General features: G+C 40.0%; 2 protein-coding genes and 1 long non-coding RNA gene across 11 annotated transcripts in view; 1 reads left to right on the top strand and 2 right to left on the bottom strand.

Moving 5' to 3' along the window:
* Positions 1-7,442, bottom strand: part of mdh1ab (malate dehydrogenase 1Ab, NAD (soluble)) — a 32,917-nt gene extending 25,475 nt beyond the window's left edge. Inside the window, exons 1-3 of one of the 2 annotated variants that reach the window (XM_069931713.1) lie at positions 7,340-7,442; positions 3,883-3,981; positions 2,058-2,154 (exon numbers count right to left, since the gene is read on the bottom strand). In XM_069931713.1, the coding sequence (XP_069787814.1) occupies positions 2,058-2,154; positions 3,883-3,981; positions 7,340-7,342 (199 nt within the window). In that variant the 5' untranslated portion in view covers positions 7,343-7,442. Of the gene's footprint in view, positions 1-2,057; positions 2,155-3,882; positions 3,982-6,980; positions 7,003-7,339 lie in introns of those variants that run through there. The other variant, XM_069931714.1, reaches the window with a different exon arrangement.
* Positions 1-24,663, top strand: part of wdpcp (WD repeat containing planar cell polarity effector) — a 291,775-nt gene that overhangs the window by 48,267 nt on the left and 218,845 nt on the right. For 5 of the 8 annotated variants that reach the window (XM_069931706.1, XM_069931705.1, XM_069931702.1 and 2 more), the window contains 2 exons: positions 7,668-7,869; positions 17,275-17,420. In XM_069931706.1, the coding sequence (XP_069787807.1) occupies positions 17,405-17,420 (16 nt within the window). In that variant the 5' untranslated portion in view covers positions 7,668-7,869; positions 17,275-17,404. Of the gene's footprint in view, positions 1-7,667; positions 7,870-10,193; positions 10,359-17,274; positions 17,421-24,663 lie in introns of all 8 variants that reach the window. The other 3 variants (XM_069931704.1, XM_069931708.1, XM_069931707.1) reach the window with 3 other exon arrangements.
* The window catches only part of LOC138760718 (uncharacterized), a 73,904-nt gene continuing 64,256 nt past the window's right edge, over positions 15,016-24,663 (bottom strand). The window contains exon 3 of the long non-coding RNA XR_011355825.1: positions 15,016-15,301. This is a non-coding gene — a long non-coding RNA (uncharacterized lncRNA). The remainder of the gene's footprint in view (positions 15,302-24,663) is intronic.

The raw sequence follows: 24,663 nt of genomic DNA, 5'->3' as shown, positions 1-24,663 counted from the left end.
AAAGCCAGATTGGACTAGATTAGAATTAGATAAAATAGGGGAAAAGATACCTGAACACACATTATATAAATGGGATGAAAAATTGGTACAACATGGAAGTTCTCCAGTATTACATCATCTACTCAATATTTGGAAGAAGATTCATGTAGAAAGAAATAAAACAAATTATCAATTACCAAAACTAATATTGACGCCAAACAAATTATTCCCTTTTACAATAGATAACCTTTCCTTTAGAGAATGGGAGAAAAAAGGGATCAAAAGAATAGAAAATTGTTTTTCAGGAAATAGATTATTATCCTTTGAACAAATGAAAGATAAATACAATATAACTCAAGATACAGTGCTGGCATATTACCAATTGAGATCCTACTTGAAGGACAAATTAGGAAGCAGTCTGAGTTTACCAGAGGGAAGTAACTTTGAATATGTGATTACAAATACAATGATAATCAAAAGATTTATAACAAATATGTATATTAAACTGCAAGAAAAGGAGAATGAGGAAACAAATGGTAAAACTAAACAAAAATGGGAACAAGATTTAAATATAAAGATAAAAAAGGAAACATGGGAGAAGTTATGTTCTGGAACAATGATAAGTACAATAAAAACGAGGTTACGTATCATACAATATAATTGGATACACAGGCTATACATTACACCTCAAAAGTTAAATAAATGGGACCCAACAGTATCTGATAGATGTTTTCGATGTAAAAAAGAAATGGGAACAACAATTCATGCAATCTGGACATGTGAGAAAGTAGAAAAATTTTGGGAAGATCTAAACCAAATATTAAATAAAATTACAGAAAACAATATACCAAAGAATCCAGAGATCTTCCTCCTAAGTAACATAAAAAACAAAGAATTTGGAATTGATTTGGAGGATGCACAAAAAAGATTTGTTAAGATAGCTCTAGCTGTAGCAAAAAAATGTATTATGTCAACCTGGAAATCGGAAGATAATTTGAAAATACAACAATGGTATATAGAAATGGAAAAAATAACATATAGTTTAAGAAATAAAATTGAAATATTTGAACAAATATGGGAGCCTTACATGAAACACAATAGCGAAAACCTAACGGGGACATTCACTACCTAAATTAACGAAAGGAGAAGGAAATGAAAAGAATTGACTCAGTGGAATTTCTTGTTTATTTTTATTGAATGACAACATTGTTTGACTGGTTTAACGCATCCTAGATTTTGTACTTTAAATGGACGGGAGGGGGGGAGGTAGGGAGGGTGGGATGGGAGGAGAGGGGGGGGGAGAAAATGGCACTGTATATATTTGAAAAGGAAAAAGTATGCATCATGGTTAATGTGGTTTATGGTGTGAAAAATAAAAAATTTAAAAAAAAATGATCGAGCCAATGGAAAGTGAGCTCCATTCAAACCAGAAATAGACTTCATTCTCCTTCCGGCCAGCTTGTTGGTTCATAACTATGGGTTGTTCGTAAATTGGACGTTTTCAACCCAGGGACTGTCTTTATATTAATACACAGAGAAACCAAAGGAAGCATACAAGGCTTAGAAGGACTTTCTTTTGCTGTGGAGACCAAGTCATAATCACTAACTGAAAGGGTGGCAGAATCATTCAATTCAAAAGAAATTGTAAAAATAAATCTGAAAGGAAGATTGTGAAGGCGAACTGAGAAAGAATAGTTAAGGAGGACCAGGCAAATTGCTTCTTTGAAAAATTGCATATTCTTAACCAATAATTGCAAAACATTATGCAATGAACACTGGATAGTTCCATATCATTACTAGCCTTGCAATATTAATGATCTATAAACACTGTTTACAATTACTGCACAAGGACAACAATACAAATTAAGTCAAAAAATTATTGGGTCAGATTACCAATAGTAGAATTAAATTATAGCCAGATTTGTAATTTAACAAATTCTCAACTGAATATATCCACTCAATCCACACAACACAGGATTTCTATTCAAAATTTACATATGCTTTCAAATAGAAAACAAAACAAATAATTTAATTATTTGCCAATTTTTAAGTCAAACACCAAAATTTAGTGTACTTACCCTTCACCAATGGAAGAGCACAGTCCTGGATTTCCATCACCACACCACTAAGCACCGACATCATTGGAGTAATATCAAGCAGCACAAGAATAAGTGGCTTTGGAAGTTATATATATTAAAAAACAAATTAGTTCCACATTGGACATGATACCATACTTTGATTCTATTAAATTCAATACTATCACAGCAAACAATTGCAGATGGAGACAAGACTCCTTTTGGGAAGTTTCACTGAGGGCTAAATAACCAAACACATTTCTTCTTTCCATTTGGCACTTATTTGATTTTAAAATGCAGCGTTCAGATGTCCAATAAATATGAAACATCACAATTTCTTCAAATCTCATCCAATATGCACAATCTCTATAATAAACAAAGTCACTGAGGAAAAAAAAGACTAAATGTAGCAGCAGCCACTTTCGAATTGTCCCTATAATGCAGGCCGACCACGAGTCCTGGGGGCTCGCACTGAGATGGTGCTGGACCCCATCCACCTCAGGGACCAAGCTGAGAAACGCGTTGTGAAGCGTCATGATGTCACTTCTGGTTTTGGAACAGCCAAACCAGGACTGACAAAAAAAAATTCAAACAGTTCTTTGCGGATTACATGAGTCAATGTTTTCTTCTGGAGTCCTGCCTTATAAGGTGCCACACTAAACATTAAAATAAATATTTTCTTTTAAAATTATTGAGTAATGTTGTATCTTGTGCCTTTTTATTGTAATGTAAACCATACATTACAAGTTCATATAAATTAAATATATTCATTTGGATTGGTCTCTTATCATGGACTCGTATTCCAATCTAAACATATAGTGAAAAGAAAAAGGAAAAAAAACCAGTAGATTATAAAGATCTAACCCCATCCACCAAGGTTGAAATTGATATTCAAGATGACTTGAAATTGGGCAACGGCCTCCAGAGATATGAAGAAACATGCCCATTTACTGCATCCCTGCACCTAGATCATTCCAATTTTTAAAGTAAACTATAAATGGATCCCAAGTCTTATTAAAAGAGATCTTAATCTTCCTAACATTAGGTCTGATTTTTTTCCAAGTTTAGAAAAGACATAATATCCAGTAACCAGTGTCTATGGGCAAGTGGAAAGTCCTTTTTCTATTTAAGCAATATTCCTCTTCTAGCCAGTAATGTAGAAAATGTTAAGACTTATTTTTGGTTAGATGTTTTATATACATTTACATCACTAGAGAAGCCAAACATTGCAATCAAAGGACAGGATTCTAGATCGATCCCAAAAAAGGCCTGAAAATAGCTGTCCAATATTCTGCTAAATTGGGACAAAACCAAAACAGATGTATCAAAGAGGCACAATGACTTGATATCTGGATAGATTCAAGTGAGCTTAACTTTAGAAAAATGTTCTCTATACGCCACTTTAAATTGAATCAAACTGTGCCTAGTGCAGAGATGAGTCATGGATAAGAGCCAAAAGTGAAATCCAATCTTCTTCTGAAATAGTCATATTAAGATCATTCTCCCATTTAGTTTTGATCCTAATTAAAGACTGTTTTTAAATTGAATATTTTATAATACAAGGCTTTATGAACAAATTGTAATTCAAAGAGTTTGCCTATGAAATTTGGATCCAAAGATATGGAAATACTGAAAGTTTTGAATGAATAAAATGTCGAATTTGATAATATCTAAAGTGTCTGTTTGGCAGATTAAATTTCATAGTTAATTATTGTAAAGAATAAAAAGATCGTTAAAAGTTTTAATTCCTAGACATAGTTTGCATCTAAAATGGCGGGTTGGAATAAATGATTGAAATAAATAATTATTTCAAACGAGCAACTGTTACCTGTTCTTTTCCAAAAACATCACCCTTTGCAATGTTAAAGATAAGGGAATAGGCTATCTGACCAGCAGCTCCAGTCACAAGTACTTTAATGGGTTCTGCCTGAAAGAAATTGAATGAGGATACAAGGTGAATGAGTGAATTGAAAAAAACATTTTCAAGCTCAATCAGTAAGGCTTTAAGGACTGCACAGAGCAACTATTAGATTATACTATGCTGCAGTTCTAACATTTCCTTTTAAAAATATTTTTATTGGTGTTTACATTATAAACAAACAGTATAAGATTCAAGAAAAATTTAAAAAAAAACTTTCCTCACGATAAAACAAATCCAGAGCACAATCAAAGCAGCATTACTATTCATAGAGATAGAATTTGGCAAACCCCAAAGAATAAAAAACAAAATTAATTGAAAATCCCCTACCACCGAGCAAGATTAAAAGTTGACATGTAGGAATCAAGAGACAGCAACTTGGAAACGGAAAGCACAGCACCAAAGTTTCAGAAAAAAACCCCAATTCTTAAGACTAATGATAATAGTCCATAAATGGGTCCCATGTCTTTTGTAAGTTACTATTTAAATCTTTGATGGCATATCTAATTTTTTCATTTATTTATTTCTATAAGTACTTATGGGTTTTGGATGGATATAGCAAACAAAAAGATTTTAAAATATGCATGAATAATTTAATTTACAGCTAAGATGTACTAAAATAATCATTTGTCATTTTTGTTGTTGCAATGACCAAAGGATTGAAGCTAAAATAAATATTTATGGTAATACCAACTACACCAAATTAATCTGTCACACTTTTGTGAAGCTAATTAGCACTGAAACAATCCTTTCTACATTTGTGTCTTTGAAACCATAGAAATACAAATTATTTCAGAACTACACAATGTCTTTCCAATAGGAATAGGAAAATCCAGGGTCATTTCAAAGAAAAAGATCAGTTTAATAATCATTTTTCCTACCAACAAATATTACAAATCAATCTCATGGCTTGTGAACAAATTAATTGATTCTTCAAGCAGCCAATAGCCAGAGACCCCTGATAAATGTGAACCTCACTTGAAAGTGGCTTGGCTTGTTTAATGCTTTCACAATATTTATTCACTGTACAACATCTGTATGTCACTTAAAAAGCTTGTATTTATCGTGCATTCCAACTGCCATTGAAGAGGTAATGATGGACCACTCCCCCCCCCCCCCCAGAAAAACTGCTTCTCATGAAAGTAATCCACAATGCTGTAGGATACAGTTCTAGCATTTAAACCTGGTAAAATACTTTCAAGTCAGGATGATACAAAATTTGGAGGGCTCCACAATATTGTTCAAATTTATTGTGAAATCTATGTTCAAAATAGCAATTAACATTGAAAAGTAAAGATATTTTAATAATTCACAAATTACTTTTCCTGATACAAAAAAATCCATTCGCAAATTGTTTTTTTTTGTTTGAAGATGTTTGTTTTGTTATAAAAATAAGCACTAAAATCACCAGAAACAGATTTGCACCCAAGCTACATACAAGATCTAGCTACATATTAATCCACTCAAGCACATCTTCACAACCTTAATACATTTACACAGTAACAATGTATTCAGAATTAAGGAAAGCTTTTCAATTCATCCATTGACAGCCAGCCCCTCACTGTATCGACTGTCATCAGAATGCAATGAAGGGATTTCAGGCTTTTTACCTCTGCCTATCTGCACATCCATTTTAAATGGCAGCTTTATGACAAACCATTTCCTGATTGGTACTATAAGTGTTTAATGGTACAAACATGTATGTATTTTCCCTACTCCTAACTGGAAAAATAAACTGGATTTGTATCTCTTCTCTTAACTACTTTATAAGGCTCAACATATCCCTGCAATTAGATCTCAACATAATTATTGTAAGAAGCAAAATTACAATCTATCCTGAATATTTTTAGAGCTACATTTCAAGGACAATTCCTTCAGTCCTATCAGCTCCCGGAGATTGGGCCAGCCTTTGCCAACTGTGCATATTTCCCCTCTTAACAACACAGCTCATTGCAATTTGAACAATTTCCTCTAATTATCAGGCAACTGCATTGTCTACATACTTTGTTGGTAATGATAATTGTTACATTGCTCAACAAAACAAATCTTTTAAAGCTTTGACCACTTCAATTTCATTATTTCTGAAAATAATTTGACATTTTCCAAGCTGCCACTTTCATCTCAGCACCTTTTTAATAAGTTTGGTACTATCTGCAATAAATAACGAATTGCATGGAATATCCAAAATAACTAAATTAAGAACATTCATTCCAACGTCAAATCCAGGGTTTACAATGCACTTCTGAAATATTATTATGAAATCAAGCCTGAAGTGTTGTAGCACAATAATCAAATGAAAAATTTAACTTCAAAACAAATGCAAAAAATCATATGCAGTGGACTAATTTGCCCCAAACTTGCTGTTATTCAAGACTCAAGGGTTCAACTCCATTTTCCTTACAGAACAACAATTCTCAAATCGCCAACAAACCAAAAAAAATTAAAAATCTTGTGTGTACTTAAGGTCACAACGTCGAGTTATCAGAAAGGAAATTTCTCATCTCAATCTTAAGTGGCAAATTACTCATCTCAGACTCTAGTCCCAATTCTCCCATCAAGCTCCTAAGAATCTTGTGTTTTAATCATAGTACCGAACATTTTGCGATGGAGACACACCTTCAGCAAATTCAAGGTCATAGACCCGGTTTTGATGCCATATCCAACACCGTCCCCGTCAAGAGGACTTTTGCAAGATAAACTACACCACAAAGAATTTAAACAAAACCTGCAGATGCGGGTCTCGTGCGGTGTACGAGGACCGGAGAAACTCAGGAGGTCACGCAGCATCTCCAAGTGCTCAGGCCCGAAACGTAGACTGTATTTTATTTTCTATAGCTGCTGTAGGACCTGCAGCACTTCAGCACTTTTGTCTACTTCTTTCTCCGTGTTTGAACTTTAATGAACAAATTATTAGACAAATTTGTTTAGGTTGCTTTAACAATTATGGCAATTCAATACAAAAATCCCCATTTTCAACACACTTGCATGGAATAAATCGACCCACTTACCATTATTTCAATTTGACGTCTCTATAGATTAAAAAAAAATCACATTCACACAACAGATCTAATTTAATGCATGATTATATCTCGGATCTTTAGATCTAATTTTATGCTGCTTTTATAAAATAGGGCTTTCCACCGCAGCTGCAACACTTAGACAATGATCCGAATGCATTTTTGATCCAAAAGTGCCAGTTTGACAGCTACTGTAGAGAGTTTGCAAATATGAACCAGCTCAGCAGGCCACAAAAAAAATGCTTTCAAGGTCTACAATCCGGACCTAATAGATTTGAAAGAAATATATTCTTTCTTTTCTTTTTCTTCTTACAAACAACGCATCATGAAACGACACTAAAGATACGAACCATTTTAGACCGCAACTCCAGGAGGTCACCTCTACTCGAATGCGCCAAATACAAAGAGAATCACGAGCCCGGGCTACGTGCCCACGTCACCAGATGGCCTCTGGAAGCTGTAGTTTTAATCTGGAACGATCAAGGATTTGTTCTCAATGGGAACTTCACCTCCCAGAATGCACGGCACACCCAATACCTTCTCCCCGCCTGAGATATTTCCGGTTACAGGGTCAAGGGGCACCTACCTAACATGAGTTTGAAAAATTATTTTTAGAATCTTAATAAGATACATTACATTCTCTAATTGTGATATTGCATTTGTTTAACTGTTCTTTAGTTTTCAAGGATACAACTATTTATATCGCGGAGGGATTGGAAATCAGACGCTTTATCCAAAATGGGGCGATGTACTTCCTGTTGATTGGAAAGGATCATTCCTCGTTTCCCCCCCGGAAATGATAGGTGTTCCTGGCCATCCAATCAATGATCGCTCCGGTTGCCAAGAGACGACGACTGAGTCCAGAAGACAATTTTAGACGGTAAGCGATAGATAAAGATGACGCTTCATTTCACGTGAAAAACGCTGGTCAAATGTATTGTGGGCAATAGCAGTGAAGACATAAACAAAGTTTATAGTTCAGTACGAGTCTTGTAAATAGAGTTCAAAAGTTAATAGACAATATTTTTAAATGGAATAATAGAGGGGAGACTCTCTAGAACAGGGGTGTCAAACTTAAATTCACGGAGGGCCAAAATTAAAAACTTGGACTAAGTCGAGGGCTGAACTAAATATTTATTGAAAATTTTCAACAACATCTGCATGTTTTCTCTTCTTTCAACATATGTAATGTTTAACTTTTTCTTATTAAAATAAATGTTTAATAATAGTTTTGGATAAACTCTTTCCAGAAGCATTAACAAATGAGAAATAAAATATTCAATAAATAATATTTCTCTATAGAGGATTTGTCAAATGTTGCTAGTGTGCTGTCAAATAGTAAAATCTGAGGGCTATTGAGAATGTGGGAGAATAACATGATTCCTGAAACAATCAAATGGGTGACTGATTGTGGGCATGAACTCTAGCAGGGTTATTTGCCATGCCCTTTTTCCATTGGTACAGATATCCTTTGATTTACACACTTTTCAAGTTTTATGCCTAATGAGCTTGTATCCAGGTGCAGGACCATTTTTAACCAGGAATATATTTATCACTGTGACATGAAACTATTGGAAGATCGTTTTATCCTGAGATTAAAGTTCATAATCCTTACTCAGGCCTGTGTGCGGGAGGGCGGGGTTTGTGGGCGATCGGGTTGGACAACGACAGTGTGGGGGCATTGGCTCTCGCTGTAGGGCGGCATCTCGGTGGATCAGCGGCCCCGTCACCATGAGTCGCGGGTCGGCCTGCGGCAGGGAGGGGGAGTGGGCAATGGTCCTGGCGAGGTCAGGCCCGAGGCCTCCGGTTCTGGGCGCTGGAAAACGGCCTTGGCTTCCCCTGACACCGGCCAGGCCCCAAAACCAGAGTCCACGGTGAGACCCTGCAACATAAACAGAGGAGGTGGGGGCGATTAGCAGGCTGATGCCAATGCATTCTGGGATTTGTTGTATTACTGTGCATGTGCTATATTGGCGCGGCGGCCAGCGGGCCACCTCTAATACATTTTTGAAATGATCCTGCGGGCCAAATATAATTATATCGCGGGCCAGAGTTTGACATGTGTGCCCTATGCCATCGGAACTCTGTAATTAGTAAGGGATTGCTTAAGGTGGGATGTGAGTGGGAAGGAAAGGGTGAGAATCACTGCTCTAGACCCAATTGTTACTGAAATATTTTGCTTGAGAAAAATTGTCATTGGCCCATTTCCTTTAGCGTTCTGAAACCATGCACATGACGAATCAATGAGGGATGATTAAAGCAGTGGTCTTCAAACTTTTTCTTCCCACCCACAGACCACCTTAAGCAATCCCTTACTAATCACAGAGCACCAATGGCACAGGGACGCGAGTGGAAAGAAAAAGGTTGAGAACTATTGTATTGTGGTAACTCCACATCTGATTAGGTTAATTGTTAGGCAAGTGGTCAGAGAAGGACCCCCCCCCCCCCACCAAGAAAGGCTTAAATCACAGGAACAAAATAAGCTTCCGTCTCACTGCTCCCAATCTTACACACAGTCCTGATGTGGAATGTGGGGTCGCAGCTCCACATTCACCCGAGTTCAGGTGCTGTCTGTGTGGAGTTTGTACGCTCTCCCCTTGTCTTGGACCAACAGGTCGGTCGCCTGACGAAGGCACCCGAACCCCCCGTTGAAACGCCGGCATCCGGGGAGGTGGAGGAATTGGCTGAGAAGAGCGCGTTGCTCCCACCCCCCTCCCATGGTTGGAGAGGGATTAAACTGCGATCTCATGGCGCCGGGCTCTTCTCCAACAAAAGGAGCGGGAGGCAGGGTCCGCCGCGCACAGAGCGAGGGGGAAGGCATCACCAATGAGACGTTCGGTCCAGCGTCGCCGCTGAAGCGCAGACCCAGCGAGGATGGTCCCCAACTCCAGCCGCGTCTGTGTGTCCGGTAGCTGGGCGGGCTGAGTGCGGCGCTCCGATCCCCGGGATTCGGGACTCTGAGATCCCTCCACACCTCCGGCGTCTTCATTTTCACCTTCAGTGTGCATGCGCTATACTGGCACGACGGCCAGCGGGCCAACTCTAATATATATTTAATATGATCTTGCGAGCCAAATATAATTATATCGCGGGCCAAATTTGGCCCGCAGGCCAGAGTTTGACATGTGTGCTCTAGAAGTTGTTGAGGATCATCTAATGACACGTTTAAATTGATTGGTTTGTAATTGTTTATTGTGACTGTAGGATGGAGTTATCTGATCTAAAGACATTCCGTTTATTTATGGAGTTTAACAAAGTCTGCAGACGCTGTGGTTTAGTTGAATGCATACAAGTGCTGAACAAAGTCAACCGGTCACACAGCGAATGTTTTGGGCCTGGCCCCTTCGTCAAGATGTGAGCAAAAAGCAGGTAGATACCTGAATAAAATGGTGGGTGAAGGAGCAAAGGGAGGCTCACAGGTATATGGGTGGGCGGGCACGGGAAAAAGCTGATAAACGATGGGGGTGATACACAAATTGGAGTGGTAGTGGAGAGTGAGGACATCTTTCAAAGTTCGCAGAAGGATCTGGACCAGGTGGAAAAATGGGCAGGAAAATGGTAGATGGAATTGAATGCAGACAAATGTGTGGTGTTGCACTTTGGAAGGACATCCAAGGTAGGACATACACTGCAAATGGTTGAACACTGAGGAGTTCTGTAGGACAGAGGGATTTGGGAATGCAGATATATAATTCCACATTGGCCTTTATAAATCAAAGCATTAAATATATGACTTAGGATGTTATAGTGGTTGTATAAATTTGGTGAAGCCAAATTTTGAGTATTGTGTGCAGTTTTGGTCACCTAGCTACAGGAAGGATATCGAAGAGTGCAGAAAAAATTTACTAGGATATTGCTGTGACTCTAGGAACTGAGCTACAAGGAAAGGTTAAACAGTTTAAGACTTTATTCCTGGTGCCTAGAAGAATGAGGGGACATTTTATTGAGGTATTTAAAATTATAATGGGTATAGATAAATTTGTACATACAGCTCAGGCCATTTTGGCCCAAGAGTCTGTGCCATCTGATTTACATCCGATTGTTTTGAATGGAGGGAGGAAACTGGACCCCCTGGGGAAAATCCACGAGGATAATGTATAAACTCCTTACAGACAGAATGGGATTTGAACCCAGGTCCTGATCGCTGGAGCTGTAAAGGTGTTTTTACTAACCACTCTGCCAACTGTGCCATCCAATAGATAGAGTAACTGCCAGCAGGGTTTTTTCTCTGAGGTTCGGTGAGACAAATAAAAATGAGAGAACATGGTTTAAAGGTAAAAGGGAAAAAATTTAAAAGGAACATTGGGGAAGTTCTCATTCAGAGAATGGTGGCAGTGTGGAATGAACTGCGAGCTAATTGGTAAATGTAGGCTCAGTTTTGACATTCAATAAATGAACAGGTACATGGACAGGAGGGGTATGGAAGGCTATGGACTGGGTGCAAGTTAGAGACACTAGATATAAAAATAATTCAGCCTAGACTAGAAGTCCAAAGAGCCTGTTTTTGTGCAGTGGTGTTCTATGGGAGGGGATAATTCTGAATGGAGAAGAAAGGAGAGGGTACCTGGAGGAAAAGAGATAGAGGGATAGGGAAAAAAAGATACAGGGAAGGGGCCTTACAGAACCCAATGTTGATGTTAATGCCATCTGGTTGAAGTGTACCCAGTTGGAATATTAGGTGTTCTCCAATTTATGGGTGGCTTTGGTTTAGCAGTGTTGGAGACCATGGACAGACATGATGGCATGGAGTAGAACACAGAATTTGTCAATGGATATCCCTGCTATTGACCAAGCAAAAGCGCTGAATGAAATGATCTCCCAGTCTGCATCCTGTCTCTGGGATGGAGAGGGGCCTCAACAAGAGTACCGGATGCAGCACATGGCCCGTCCAGCTTTACAAATGGAAGTAGTATTTAGGGATCCAGTTGGTGGAGGAGGCATGGGCGCAAGTGTAGCATTTTCTGCAGTCACCATGGTAGGTAACAAGGGTCAATTAGTGGGAAGGGATGTGTTTGAGGAAGTCCTGGAGGGAGTGATCCCTGCGGATGGCAGAGAAAGGAGAATAGGGGAAGATGTGTTGGTGGGGGATCACATTGCCGGTGGTGGAAATTGTGGAGGATAATATGTTGGATGCGGAATCTTGTCCTTGTTGCATCTAGGGGTTGAAGGGCCCAGGCAGATGAGTAGGAAATAGAAGACATGCAGGAAAAGCTGCATTGATGGTGGTGCTAACTTCAATCAAATATAAAAAAATGTTGACAAATAATGCAAATACAATACAACTTTATTAGCTTTGCAAATGGGTTCTCTGTTACATGAGAAGACCTGTTGTACCACAGGTCTAGAAAACATAAAATGCGGCATGGGCTGCAACTTCCTCCAGCTTGAGACAAAACCTGGGATCATCCTATTTCTCCACCCCCCCCCCCCCCCACCACCGGATTGTTTAACAAAAATGTTACATGACTCCCTAGGTCTGGTTCTCAACCTTTTTCTTTCCACTCACATACCACTTTAAGTATTCCCTGTGCCAGAGATGTTCTGTGATTAGAAAGGGATTGCTTAGGGAGGTATGTGGGTGGAAAGAATAAGTTTGAAAACCACTGTTTTAATCTTACCTAATTAACTCATTATGTGCACGGTTTCATAACTCCAAAGGAAATGGGCCAATGACAATTTTTCTCAAGCAAAATATTTCAATAACAATTGCGTCTAGAGTAGCGATTCTCAACCTTCCTGTCCCACTCACATACCACCTTAAGCAATCTCTTACTAATCACTGAGCACCAATGGCATAGGGATTATTTAAAGTGGTATGTGAGTGGAAAGAAAAAGGTTGAGAACCACTGCCCTAGGTAATCTATCCACTCTTATTAAACCCCATGTTAAATCCCTTGGGGTGCTTTGGCCTTCAAATTTGACAAACAGGTCAATGCCGTGGTGAAGGCCTGCTTTTTCAAGCTCTGCACCATTGTTAAAACCATATCTCTCACTCAAGGACCTCGAAAGGATGATTCACGCCCTTATCTCACATCTGGACTACGCTAACTCTCTATACACTGGGATTAACCAATCCTCCCTAACCCACCTCCATTCAGTTCAGAATGCTGCGGCTAAAGTCCTGTCGGTTTCCAAGAAGAGGAACCATATCACTCCAATTCTGGCCTCCCTCCAATGGCTGCCGGTGAGGCTCAGAATAGATTTCAAGCTGCTGCTATTTACATACAAGGCCCTCAATGACCTAGCTCCTCTGCCAGATCTGCTTATGCCCTGCTCTGCTCCCAAGGTCAGTTCCCACATGATGCCTGGCTGTTCCACACACTAAGTGCACACAAAGAGAAGACCAGGCCTTTGCAGTTGAGGCCCCCAAACTGTGGAACAGTATTCCTCTGACCATTAAACTAGCCCCCTCCCTCAACTGCTTAAATTCAGGTTAAAAACACACTTCTGTTGATAGTGTTTAACATCTGAAACCCTTTGTATATTCTTAACTTCCAATAGCATTGCATTATTCAGTGCAATTGTCTATTAATAACATCTTCATCTGTTGTTCTGTAAATAGTTGTACTAATTTCGATCTATTGCCCTGGTTTGTACAGCACTTTGGTCAATGCAAGTTGAAAAAAACGTGCTTATATAAATAAAGAACTTGAACTTACATCAGGGTCTTTCTGCAAGAAAACCCATCCACAGATGGGATTTTACAGCCTGTTCGTGATGATTCACATGACCTGTAATCTGCAGACTTTAGCAAAACATCTAGCATGAGTTTCAAGAACAGCATGACTTGCATCTGAGCTACTAAAAAAAAGAATTTCTTTCCCATAAAAATATTCTTTTTAAGTCTTGCTGCTGAAATTTATAGAAAGAAAAATAGGAAATAAAGCAAATCTATACATTCTGTTATAATCTATCATTTCCTCCTTTTATCATTCTATGATAACTTATTTGGTCTTTAAACATAATCTGATCATACAAGATCAACCCAACTAATAAAATAATAGCCGGGACACACAGACACTGAAAAGCCACCAAGATGGTCCCAAGTGGTTGTAATTATGGAACTGTTCCCCTATTTTCTGGACATCGCATATTCATTCTTTTATGTGGTTCACCAAATAGATGATATTTTTAGAGGCATCAGGGTGTTGGTGTAGCATTCCTGACTTTCTATGCACATGTACCACCTTGATCTGCTAACAGCAGATCAGGGTGATTCTGTAGAACCGCAGTTCATATAGCTACTGCCTCCGCAGTGAGTTCACGAATCTGGGTCTGTGTCTTTTCTTCAATCCCTGCAGTAGTGTTGGCAAGCTTCTCTAGGGCACTGGCATATTAATCAGTTCATGAATGGCTTTGGCCTTGCCATAATTGGGAAAAGGAATCCTAAAGAACCGCTCAGCTTCAGAGATGGCTCTATTCACTCTATCCCCTGTCAAAGAATGGTCGGCCATATCGTCAAAATTCCATATTCGCTGGGGCAAGGCAAGTTAAATAATAGTTTGACAGCCATGGATATGCTTTTTGTCCGTCACAAAGATAGGTACTACTTAAGGTCACTTCCCCTGTAAAGTAGCCAAATTGATCACTTATTTTAGTATAATGGCCTGTTCCTGTCCTCCTTTCATATCCCCTGGACAAACAGGTTCGCCCCCTCCCCCCATGGTGTACTTGTTCGGTTTAAAATACGGAGGTGTCTTGGACAGATCATAATAGGGCTTATACTAATTGTTAAACAATTGTTAAACAAATGTTTAACAGGTTGGCATTAAGGCATTTTCATAATGCTCAGTGTCCAATTATAGTGGCATTTCCAGGCCTGATGTTCTGTCTGATAAAATGGTATTGCTATCATGGGGACTTCCTGACCACTGTAGGTTGGCAATTAGACACGTTCATAGTTTCAACATGCATTAGGAACATAAGTGTTGTCATACCATTCTCGTTTAGACCTCTTGTGAACCTTCCTGGAGATTTAATTCTGTATCACAACAGGACAGTCAGAAAAATAAGAGCAGCCAAAACATTTGCTTCAGCCATTAATTTTTATTGCCCTTTAATCTCTTTGCTCTTGGCAGAGTCATGTTAGTCTTCTGTGGAACTAATTCTTTTGCAGTCCGTGCGATGAATCCATCAAGGTGGTCTTTCTACCTTTACTGCAGTTGGAGTTATTAGTTGCACTTGGAAGGGTCCTTCCACTGTTGTTCCAGCTTTTTCCCATCCCAGTTCTTGATCAGGACATAGTCTCCTGGCTCAAGTCAGAGTTGTCCCTCTCCTCTCTCTTCTGATTCCTTGTGATTGGTGTGATGTACCTGCAAATGTAAAACCTGAAATATTTTAGTTAGTTCTTCTCTCATGGACAGCAAAACACGTGCTGTGATTTTCCACGACTGCGCTCCCCAAGGTGTCTGTGGGGTGGGGGGTAAGGGTCACAGGTGATAAGCCATGGACTTGTCGCTGGGTGACCTGCATTTAAAATAATCCAGGGGTTGCACCTTTGGCCAAATTAGTCCAGTGTCCTCTTAATTTTCTGAATTTATCTTTCAACATTTCATTGGCCTGTTACACAATTCCTGCTACCTGTGGATGATGGGAGCAAAGGAATTGTTGTTGAATATCCAATTGATTATGCACTTAGCCACAAAATAAGGAATATTGTCTTTAGCAATAGCAAGAAAGTGTAGTGCCATAACTTGGAAGTCTGATATGGATTTGGGTATAGAAAGATGGCATGCTGAAGTCAGGAGTTGTATACCACTTGAGAAAATTACTTATAATTTAAGAGACAAATATATTTTGGAAGATATGGAGCCCTTATTTACAAAATATGGGTGTTAATATTTAAATGAAGCTCTGACATTCCCTTCTCCTTAAGGTCTCAGTATGTTATAAGAGACTTTAAAGTAATAAGCACCCCTGTTGAGGGTCTCTTGTCCCGTTCTTTCTCTTTTTCTTTTTTTCTTCTTTGTCAGGGGTTTGGGGGGGAGGGGAGTGGTATATGATGGGTGTTTCATTTTTTCTTTCTCTTTTATATACCTTTGTGATGGTACATTTGTATTGTTTTGAATTATGTGTTTTATTGTGTGGTTTTAAACTAATAATTTTTTTTAAAAATAAGGACCGGTTGTCTGAACTTATTTTTTCAAACAGACCAAACTGGGGCACATTTTCCTTATGGTACCTTTACCATGGATTGAGCAGTATTGTCCATGGTCGGTAGTGTCTCTATCCATCTATTATTACCAAAAAATGTTTATAACTATGCAGACAAAAAGCCATGTTTTTTTGAAGAAGGAGGACATCTCGGATCTGGAGGCAAGACCTCATCCTGGGATCAGATGTGACAAAGATGGAGGAATTGAGAGAAAGGAATAGAATCTTTACAGGGAGCAGGGTGTGAAGAGGTGTAGCTGAGATAAGAGTTGGTGGGTTTGTAGAAAATGTCTGTAGAGAGTTTGCTTCCTGAAGTGGAGTCTGAGAGATCAAGAAAGGGGGGAGTGTTGTTGGAGGTGGACCAATTGAATTTGAGGTTGGGGGTGAAAGTCAACTGCAAAGTGGATAAAGTAGATGACCTCATCATGAGTGCATGAGACAACACCAATGTGGTCGCCGATAAAACTGGAGGCCGCAAGTATATTGTGATAATAATTTTAGGAGAGAAATCAAGAGTGGTGGTGACAAAGTGAAATTTTGTATTGTATGCAAGTTGTGTGGAAAACAATGGTTGCATTTAAAACTGAATAATAATCATTAGGTGGAAGTTGATTAGCTTACCGAGCATCCTTGATTTCAATCATTCTCCAATTGGTTATCCTCCCTTCAATGTAATTGTTAGTGATGTCCAGGTGTTGATTCTATTTTTTTCTATCCTATTCCTTTTTTTATTTTTAAATGAGATATTTGATAAACAAAACATTTACATGCAGTATTTGCAAATATTTCAAGAAAGGTATTCTAGGTTTGGTTAGATATTTAGTTCCTGCAGCAAAATGATCCAGAATTCTACAATCACTTGATGTTTAGTTGCATTATGTGGTATTGAAGTTGATTTTAGTCAGCTTTTATTTCCTGTGTTATAAATGGATTAGACTTTGGAAAAGCTACTGAATTCTGAATGAATCTTTTGGAAATTTAAACTGTAAGCTTGAGAATAAATATAAATACCCACATTTCTCCTTTATAAGAACTACATAATTACAGTTGTTTTTCAATGTACAGCTGCTTAACCTTTTATCTGGGATTCCGAAAAACAGCAATGTCCAAAAACCTGCACTTTTTTCGGTAGATAACATCTGCTCATCAAAGATGGAGTTTGGAACCAAACATGACCCAATGTGACCCTCACTCAACTCATTTTAAAATGATTCTGAACAACAGGAGGTGTCTGGTCCCGATGACCAGACACCAGTATCATTATGCACAATACTAAAGGTAATCATCGATAACTTGCTGGCACTCCATTTTTGTGGATATTGAGATGAATGACAGATCCAATGTGGGATCTGCAGATTGTTGAGAGTTGCAATGTGTGTGGGTGTGTATTTTTGGAGGTTAAGGAACATCAGATTCCTCAACAACAAAATCAATCAGGGACTCTTTTAAGGTTGTGTACTTTGATTTTTTAAAAATTCTCTCTGTATTGCGCAGTGAGTTTGTTTACATACATTATCTGTTTATAGTTCTCTGGATTGTTTACTTGTGTACAGTTTTCTTTTGCACTACCAATAAGTGGTGATTCTGCCACACCCGCAGGAGAAAAATCAGGGTTGTATGTGATGTCATGTATGTACTCTTCACAATAAATCAGAAATCATCTACCTTACTTTTGCTAATTATGTTGAATTCTGCTGGGTGATCCTGCTAAATGAAATCAAAAGTTCCTAAAGCCGTTCCTTCTCTATTTTTGAATGGTTATGGATCAGAGATTCTCTCACATTGGGGATGTTGTGCTTTTTCAAGGAAACTTTTAAGAACCTCCTTGAATTTTTTCCTTTTAAAAGTATGGCAATTCAATCTGATAGATTTTGGAATAGAATGTTTTAAAATTGCTGAATTGATAGATTTTGAAATGAAATAATTATATAACAATTACAGCATTGAAACAGGCCATTTTGGCCATTCTAGTCCACACCTACCTGCACCCTGCCCATAACCTTCCATTCCCCTCCCAACCATACATCTATCCAATTTTTCCTTAAATGAAAAAATTGACACTGCCGCTACTACTTTTCCCAGAAGCTTATTCCACACAGCCACCACTCTCTGAGTAAAACAGGTCCCCCTCATGTTACTTCTAAATTTTTGCCTCTTAACTCATGACCTCTTGTTTCAATCTCTCCTTCTTTCTTCTTCTTCTTTGGCTTGGCTTCACGGACGAAAATTTATGGAGGGGTATGTCCACGTCTGCTGCAGGCTCGTTGGTGACTGGCAAGTCCGATGCGGGACAGGCAGGCCCGGTTGCAAGGGAAAATTGGTTGGTTGGGGTTGGGTGTTGTGTTTTTCCTCCTTTGTCTTTTGTCAGTGAGGTGGGCTCTGCGGTCTTCTTCAAAGGAGGTTGCTGCCCGCCGAACTGTGAGGCACCAAGATGCACGGTTGGAGGCGATATCAGCCCACTGGCAGTGGTCAATGTGGCAGGCACCAAGAGATTTCTTTAAGCAGTTCTTGTACCTCTTCTTTGGTGCACCTCTGTCTCGGTAGCCAGTGGAGAGCTCGCCATAGAACACGATCTTGGGAAGGTGATGGTCCTCCATTCTGGAGACTTGACCCACCCAGCGCAGTTGGGTCTTAAGCAGCATGGATTTGATGCTTGCGGACTCTGCCAGCTCGAGTACTTCGATGTTGGTGATGAAGTAATTCCAATGAATGTTGAGGATGGATTGGAGACAGCACTGATGGAAGCATTCTAGGAGCCATAGGTGATGCCGGTAGAGGACCCATGATTTGGAGCCAACAGGACCGTGGGCCCAGAAGCTCGTTCCACACAGCCACTGGTGTGAGAATGGCACAAACACATAGCATTGTTTTAACCTTTCACACCCATTCACCAACTCCCCCCCCCCCTCCCCTGCCTTACACTGGGTCCCTACAAGCTCCCAAAGGGTCTCAATATTCACTTCTATGTATCAGGGGAACTGTTCTGCCCAAGCCAACAAGAAATTTTAGAGAGTGATAAATGTAGCCTAGGACATCACAAAATTCAATTTCCCCTCCATCAAAACTATTACCTTTCAAATTCTCAGGAGCACAGTTACAATATTAAAGAACTCAATCCCATCCATCAAACTCCTCTTTCTTTCTTTTTCAATCTTTTTATTAATCATATTATAGGTAAACAATACTTGAGGAGAATAAGAATACATAATCAAGAAAGAGGGGGAAAAAATCACGAAATAATCATATAACCATTTACGGAGTGGAAACAGCCCATGTTGGCCTTTCGAGTCCGCACCGGTTCACTGATTTTGTGCATCTTCAGGCATTGGTCCTGGTAGATCTTCATTCAATAACGATGGGCGAATTCAATGCAGGTGGAATCAGTCGTAGAAATGTTTGTGAAACGTGCAGTTCAATACTTCTGGGCACATTCAATACAGGGTCAATCTAAAATTTGAACCTCCCTGATTAACCTCCCACGAGGGACCTTGTCAAAGGCCTTTCTAAAGTCCATTAGACAACATCCACAGCTTTTCCTTCATCAACTTTCCTGGTAACCTCCTCGAAAAACTCCATTACCCCTTTTCACTGTTACCTTCAGGTTGAAGGTACATGACATATTGTATTACACCACAATTAACAAATATGTTGTCATCACCTCAAACTGAAATCTTCAAAAAAAATTTTTTTAATTATGATATAAATCCCTACCTCATCTAAGAAAAAAAAGACTGGGCATCCTATCCTGAGAATTTATTAATAAAAATTCACCAACAATGAAATAAAATGCGATGTAGTCCGGAAGGGAAAATAATTATACTAACAAAGTCATGTGAAAATAATTTATAACAGTCACCTGCAGCCAGTTGCAATAGCAGAGAGTGGAAGAAGATGCACACTCAATGCAGTTATAGACAAGACTGGTTTATTGCACTCTCTGTCCCTGCTTATATAAACCCAGTTTCCTGCCGCTGTGCCCGGTTTCCCCGCTGTTGTCCCAATAAAATTATCATTGTAATAGCTTTAATACAACCTATTAAAGATAAAGCCAATGGAGACCATCTAGAAAGAGATTGTTTCACATAATCTAGAAAAGGAAGAAAGTTAAATTTATATGGATCTTTAAATGTTTTGGTCATTTTAACCCCAAGATAGGTAAAATGATCTTTAACCACTCTAAAAGATGTGTGATTATAAACAGATACATGCATGTTTATTGGAAATAATTTGCTCTTATAAAGATTCAATTTGTATCCAGAGAAACTACCAAATTGGGAAAACGAAGACATTGGCGGAATAGATTTCTCAGGATCTGAAATATATACTAAAAGATCATATGCATATAAAGATACTATTAATTCCCCGAATGACACTGAAATCCTGAAGTGCTATTTGCTAGGGGTTCCAAAGCTAAATTAAATAATAAAGGGCTACGAGAACAACCCTGTCTAGTTCCTTGAAATAACCTAAAAATATGAAGATTTTTGATTATTTGTAATTACAGCAGCTTCGGTGCCTTCAGCAACCTACTCCATGTTTTGCCAGTAGAAGACTGCCTTGGTCATGCTCCTTTTCTGTTGGGCACAAGATGCATAGATTGAAAACACAACCATCCTGATTTAAGGACAGTTTCTTTCCATTGTTATCAGACTCTTGAATGAATCTTGCACTGACAAAAGATGATGCCCTTGCTGTCTTTATAACAATACTTTTATCTGTTCCCAGCACTGTTTTCAATTTTTCTCCATACCCTCTAGTAATTGACTACTGTAATGGTCAATTAGCTCATGGTCAATAAGGCAATAGTGATCCCTGCATTAACATGCATTACCAATTCTTCTTTCTTTCTTTGGCTTGGCTTCGCGGACGAAGATTTATGGAGGGGGTAAAAAGTCCACGTCAGCTGCAGGCTCGTTTGTGGCTGACAAGTCCGATGCGGGACAGGCAGACACGATTGCAGCGGTTGCAGGGGAAAATTGGTGGGTTGGGGTTGGGTGTTGGGTTTTTCCTCCTTTGCCTTTTGTCAGTGAGGTAGGCTCTGCGGTCTTCTTCAAAGGAGGTTGCTGCCCGCCAAACTGTGAGGCGCCAAGATGCACGGTTTGAGGCGATATCAGCCCACTGGCGGTGGTCAATGTGGCAGGCACCAAGAGATTTCTTTAGGCAGTCCTTGTACCTTTTCTTTGGTGCACCTCTGTCACGGTGGCCAGTGGAGAGCTCGCCATATAACAGGATCTTGGGAAGGCGATGGTCCTCCATTCTGGAGACGTGACCCATCCAGCGCAGCTGGATCTTCAGCAGCGTGGACTCGATGCTGTCGACCTCTGCCATCTCGAGTACTTCGACGTTAGGGATGTAAGCGCTCCAATGGATGTTGAGGATGGAGCGGAGACAACGCTGGTGGAAGCGTTCTAGGAGCCGTAGGTGGTGCCGGTAGAGGACCCATGATTCGGAGCCGAACAGGAGTGTGGGTACGACAACGGCTCTGTATACGCTTATCTTTGTGAGGTTTTTCAGTTGGTTGTTTTTCCAGACTCTTTTGTGTAGTCTTCCAAAGGCGCTATTTGCCTTGGCGAGTCTGTTGTGCTAAAAACCATTGGATGGATACAGCCAATGCTATATCCATTGATGGGCTAGTAACCTCTTTCAAACCAACATTCCAATGATGGCATTTAATTAACTCTGATTGAGAAAACCATGTCATCTGCCTGCCCAACACCAAAAGTCTTAAGTATGTACATTATTTTTATTTACAATAACAAGAGGTTATCAAGTGGATTAAAGAAAGGTAAACAACTGCAGCAACTTTTGGCGTTCCCTGCTCCATAATTGCTGAAAATTGAGAAGTAGCATTCATTGGGAGCTTATGGAATCCTACAATAAACATATCCATCTGCCCACATTGGCATCAACAACCACTTCCATAATCCATAAAGGGTACAGCAAGGAAGTAGAGAGCCTAGTGTCATGGTGTTAACAAAACAACCTCTTCCCTTAATGTCTCTTTAATGAAGGAGCTGCTCTTTGAATACAAGAAATGGGGGAGGAGGGATGATCCATCTTCCTGTCTATCAAGGTGGTGAAGTAGAGATAACAGAGAGCTTCGTGTTCCAAAGAGTGAATGCAACGAACAACCTGTCCAGGTCCTATCATATTGACACCATAGCCAAGAAAGCACACAAACAATTCTACTTCCTTAGAAGCCTAAGGAAATTAGGCCTGTGGCTAATGTCTCTTACAATTTTTTGTAGATACACCAGATAAAGTATTCTCTCAGGATACATGAATTGCTCTGCCCAAGACTGCAATCAATTGTATGGTGTTGTGAATGTGGCTCAGGTCATCATGCAAACCAATCTTCTCTCCATTGACCATCTATACCTCTCAGTGCCTCAGCACTGCAATACGCTTTTCTCCCTCCACCTTTCAGCAGCAGGAAGATATGTGAGCTTGAAAATACAAACTACCAGATTCAAGGACTCTTTCTTTCCTGCTGTTATCAGAATCTTGAATGTACTGCTCATTGATAAAAGATAATGCCCCTGCACTTTTTAACTGAGTTGAGTGCACAGACTGGCACATGTTCAAGGAAGCAGCAACCAGTGGAGCTGCATCAACCTGGAGGAGTGTACGGCATCAGTGACCAGCTACATTAGAAAGTGTTCTGATGATGTCACTGTGCCCAAGGCCATCATTATTCGCTCTAATCAGAAGCCATGGATACTGCGGAGATGCATGTGCTGCTCAGAAACCAAGATGCTACCTTCAGAGCGGACAACAAAGTAGTTCAAGCTATTGTAAGAGCCAAACTGTCTAATGTCATCAGGTAAGCAAAGCATGCACGTACCCAGCGCATTCATATTCACTTCCTTGTCAGCAAGGTCACGTGACAAGTGGAAGGGGATCCAAGATATCACCAACCACAAGACTACATCATCTACCAGTGCTGGTGATGCCTCCTTCCCAGATGCACTGAACAACTTCTACGTGCATTTTGAGGCAAAAAAATGACATGGCAGTGAAGAAGACCACCTCTCCTCCGAATGATCAGGCACTGTGTCTTGCAGTGGCCAATGTGAAGAGAGAGCTAGGCTAGGTCAATCCTCAGAAAATGCTGTACTGGATAACATACATGACAGAATGCTCAGGGGATGTGTAGCTCAGCTAGCAGATGTTCTCACCGACACCTTTACCATCTCCCTGAGAAGGGCCATGATCCCAACGTGCTTCAGAGCCACCACCATTTGTCCCTGTGCCAAAGAAGTCGTCTGTGTCCTGCCTCAATAACTACTGCCCTGTTGCACTCACGTCCATTGTCATGAAGTGGTTTGGGAGACTCGTTATAGGGCACATCAAGCTCCTGCTGCCCCATCACTGGACCCCCTGCAGTTCACATACAGAGCCAACCGTTCTATGTACGATGCCATCTCCACCGCCCTCCATTTATTCATATGTTCAAATGCTGTTCAGTATACAATACAATCATACCTCAGTACCTAATAAGGAAGTTGAGTCTGCTGGGTCTAATCAACTCCCTCTGCATTTGGACTCTTGACTTCCTGTTACGGAGACCTCAAGCAGTCCAGATCAGCATTAGCACTTCCAAGACCACACTGAGCACAGGGGGCCATCCAGGGCTCTGTGCTTAGTCTACGGCTATTCACTCTGTTGACCCACAACTATGCAGCTAAACGCAGCTTGAACCACATCATCAAGTTCGCTGATGACATGACTGTGGTGGGCTTAAGAATGAGGGCTCGGCATACAGAGGTGAGGTACAGAGCCAACAACCTGTATTTGAACATTAATAAATCAAAAGAGATGGTTGCACGGGGACCATGCTCAACTGACCATTGACAGCTTGACCGTTGAGGTCATCAAGAGTATCAAGTTCCTTGGAGTGCACTTGGCGGAGAATCTCACCTGGTCTCGAAACATCAGCTCCATACCCAAGAAAGCTCAGCAGTGCCTCTACCTCCTGCGAAGGCTGAGGTAAGTTCATCTCCCACCCTCCATTCTCACTACATTCTACAGAGGATGTATTGAGAACATTCTGTGCAATTGGATCACCGCCTGATTGGAAGCTCAGACAACAAGACCCTTGTGGTGAAGTCACCAGAAAAGATCAATGGGGCTCTCTTCCTACCATGAAGGACATCTGCAACTGTCAATGCAGGCAAAAGGCAATAAACATTGTGAATGACTTCACACATCCCTCACATAAACTATTCTCCCTTCTGCCATCTGAAGAAGGTACCATAGCACTCAAGTCCTTGCGTCCAGAGTGGGAAACAGTTTTTGTCCACCAAGCCATCAGGCTCCTGAATTCACAGAACATGTGGATGTGTACTGTGGATTTTTACTGTATATGTTTTAATGTGTTTAACTTCTATTCTAAATATGCTCCATGGTCCTGGAGAAACAGTATCTCAACTTTACAGTGCAAACATGATGTGAAGGTGACTTGACTTGAATTTAGTGATTGCAAATGTGTTTGTTTAGAAACTCAATTGCAGTGAAAAGT

The sequence above is a fragment of the Narcine bancroftii genome, chromosome 4 (genome assembly GCF_036971445.1).
Source record: "Narcine bancroftii isolate sNarBan1 chromosome 4, sNarBan1.hap1, whole genome shotgun sequence".
In the NCBI taxonomy this organism is placed as follows: domain Eukaryota; kingdom Metazoa; phylum Chordata; class Chondrichthyes; order Torpediniformes; family Narcinidae; genus Narcine; species Narcine bancroftii.
This window is presented reverse-complemented; position numbering and strand designations above follow the sequence as displayed.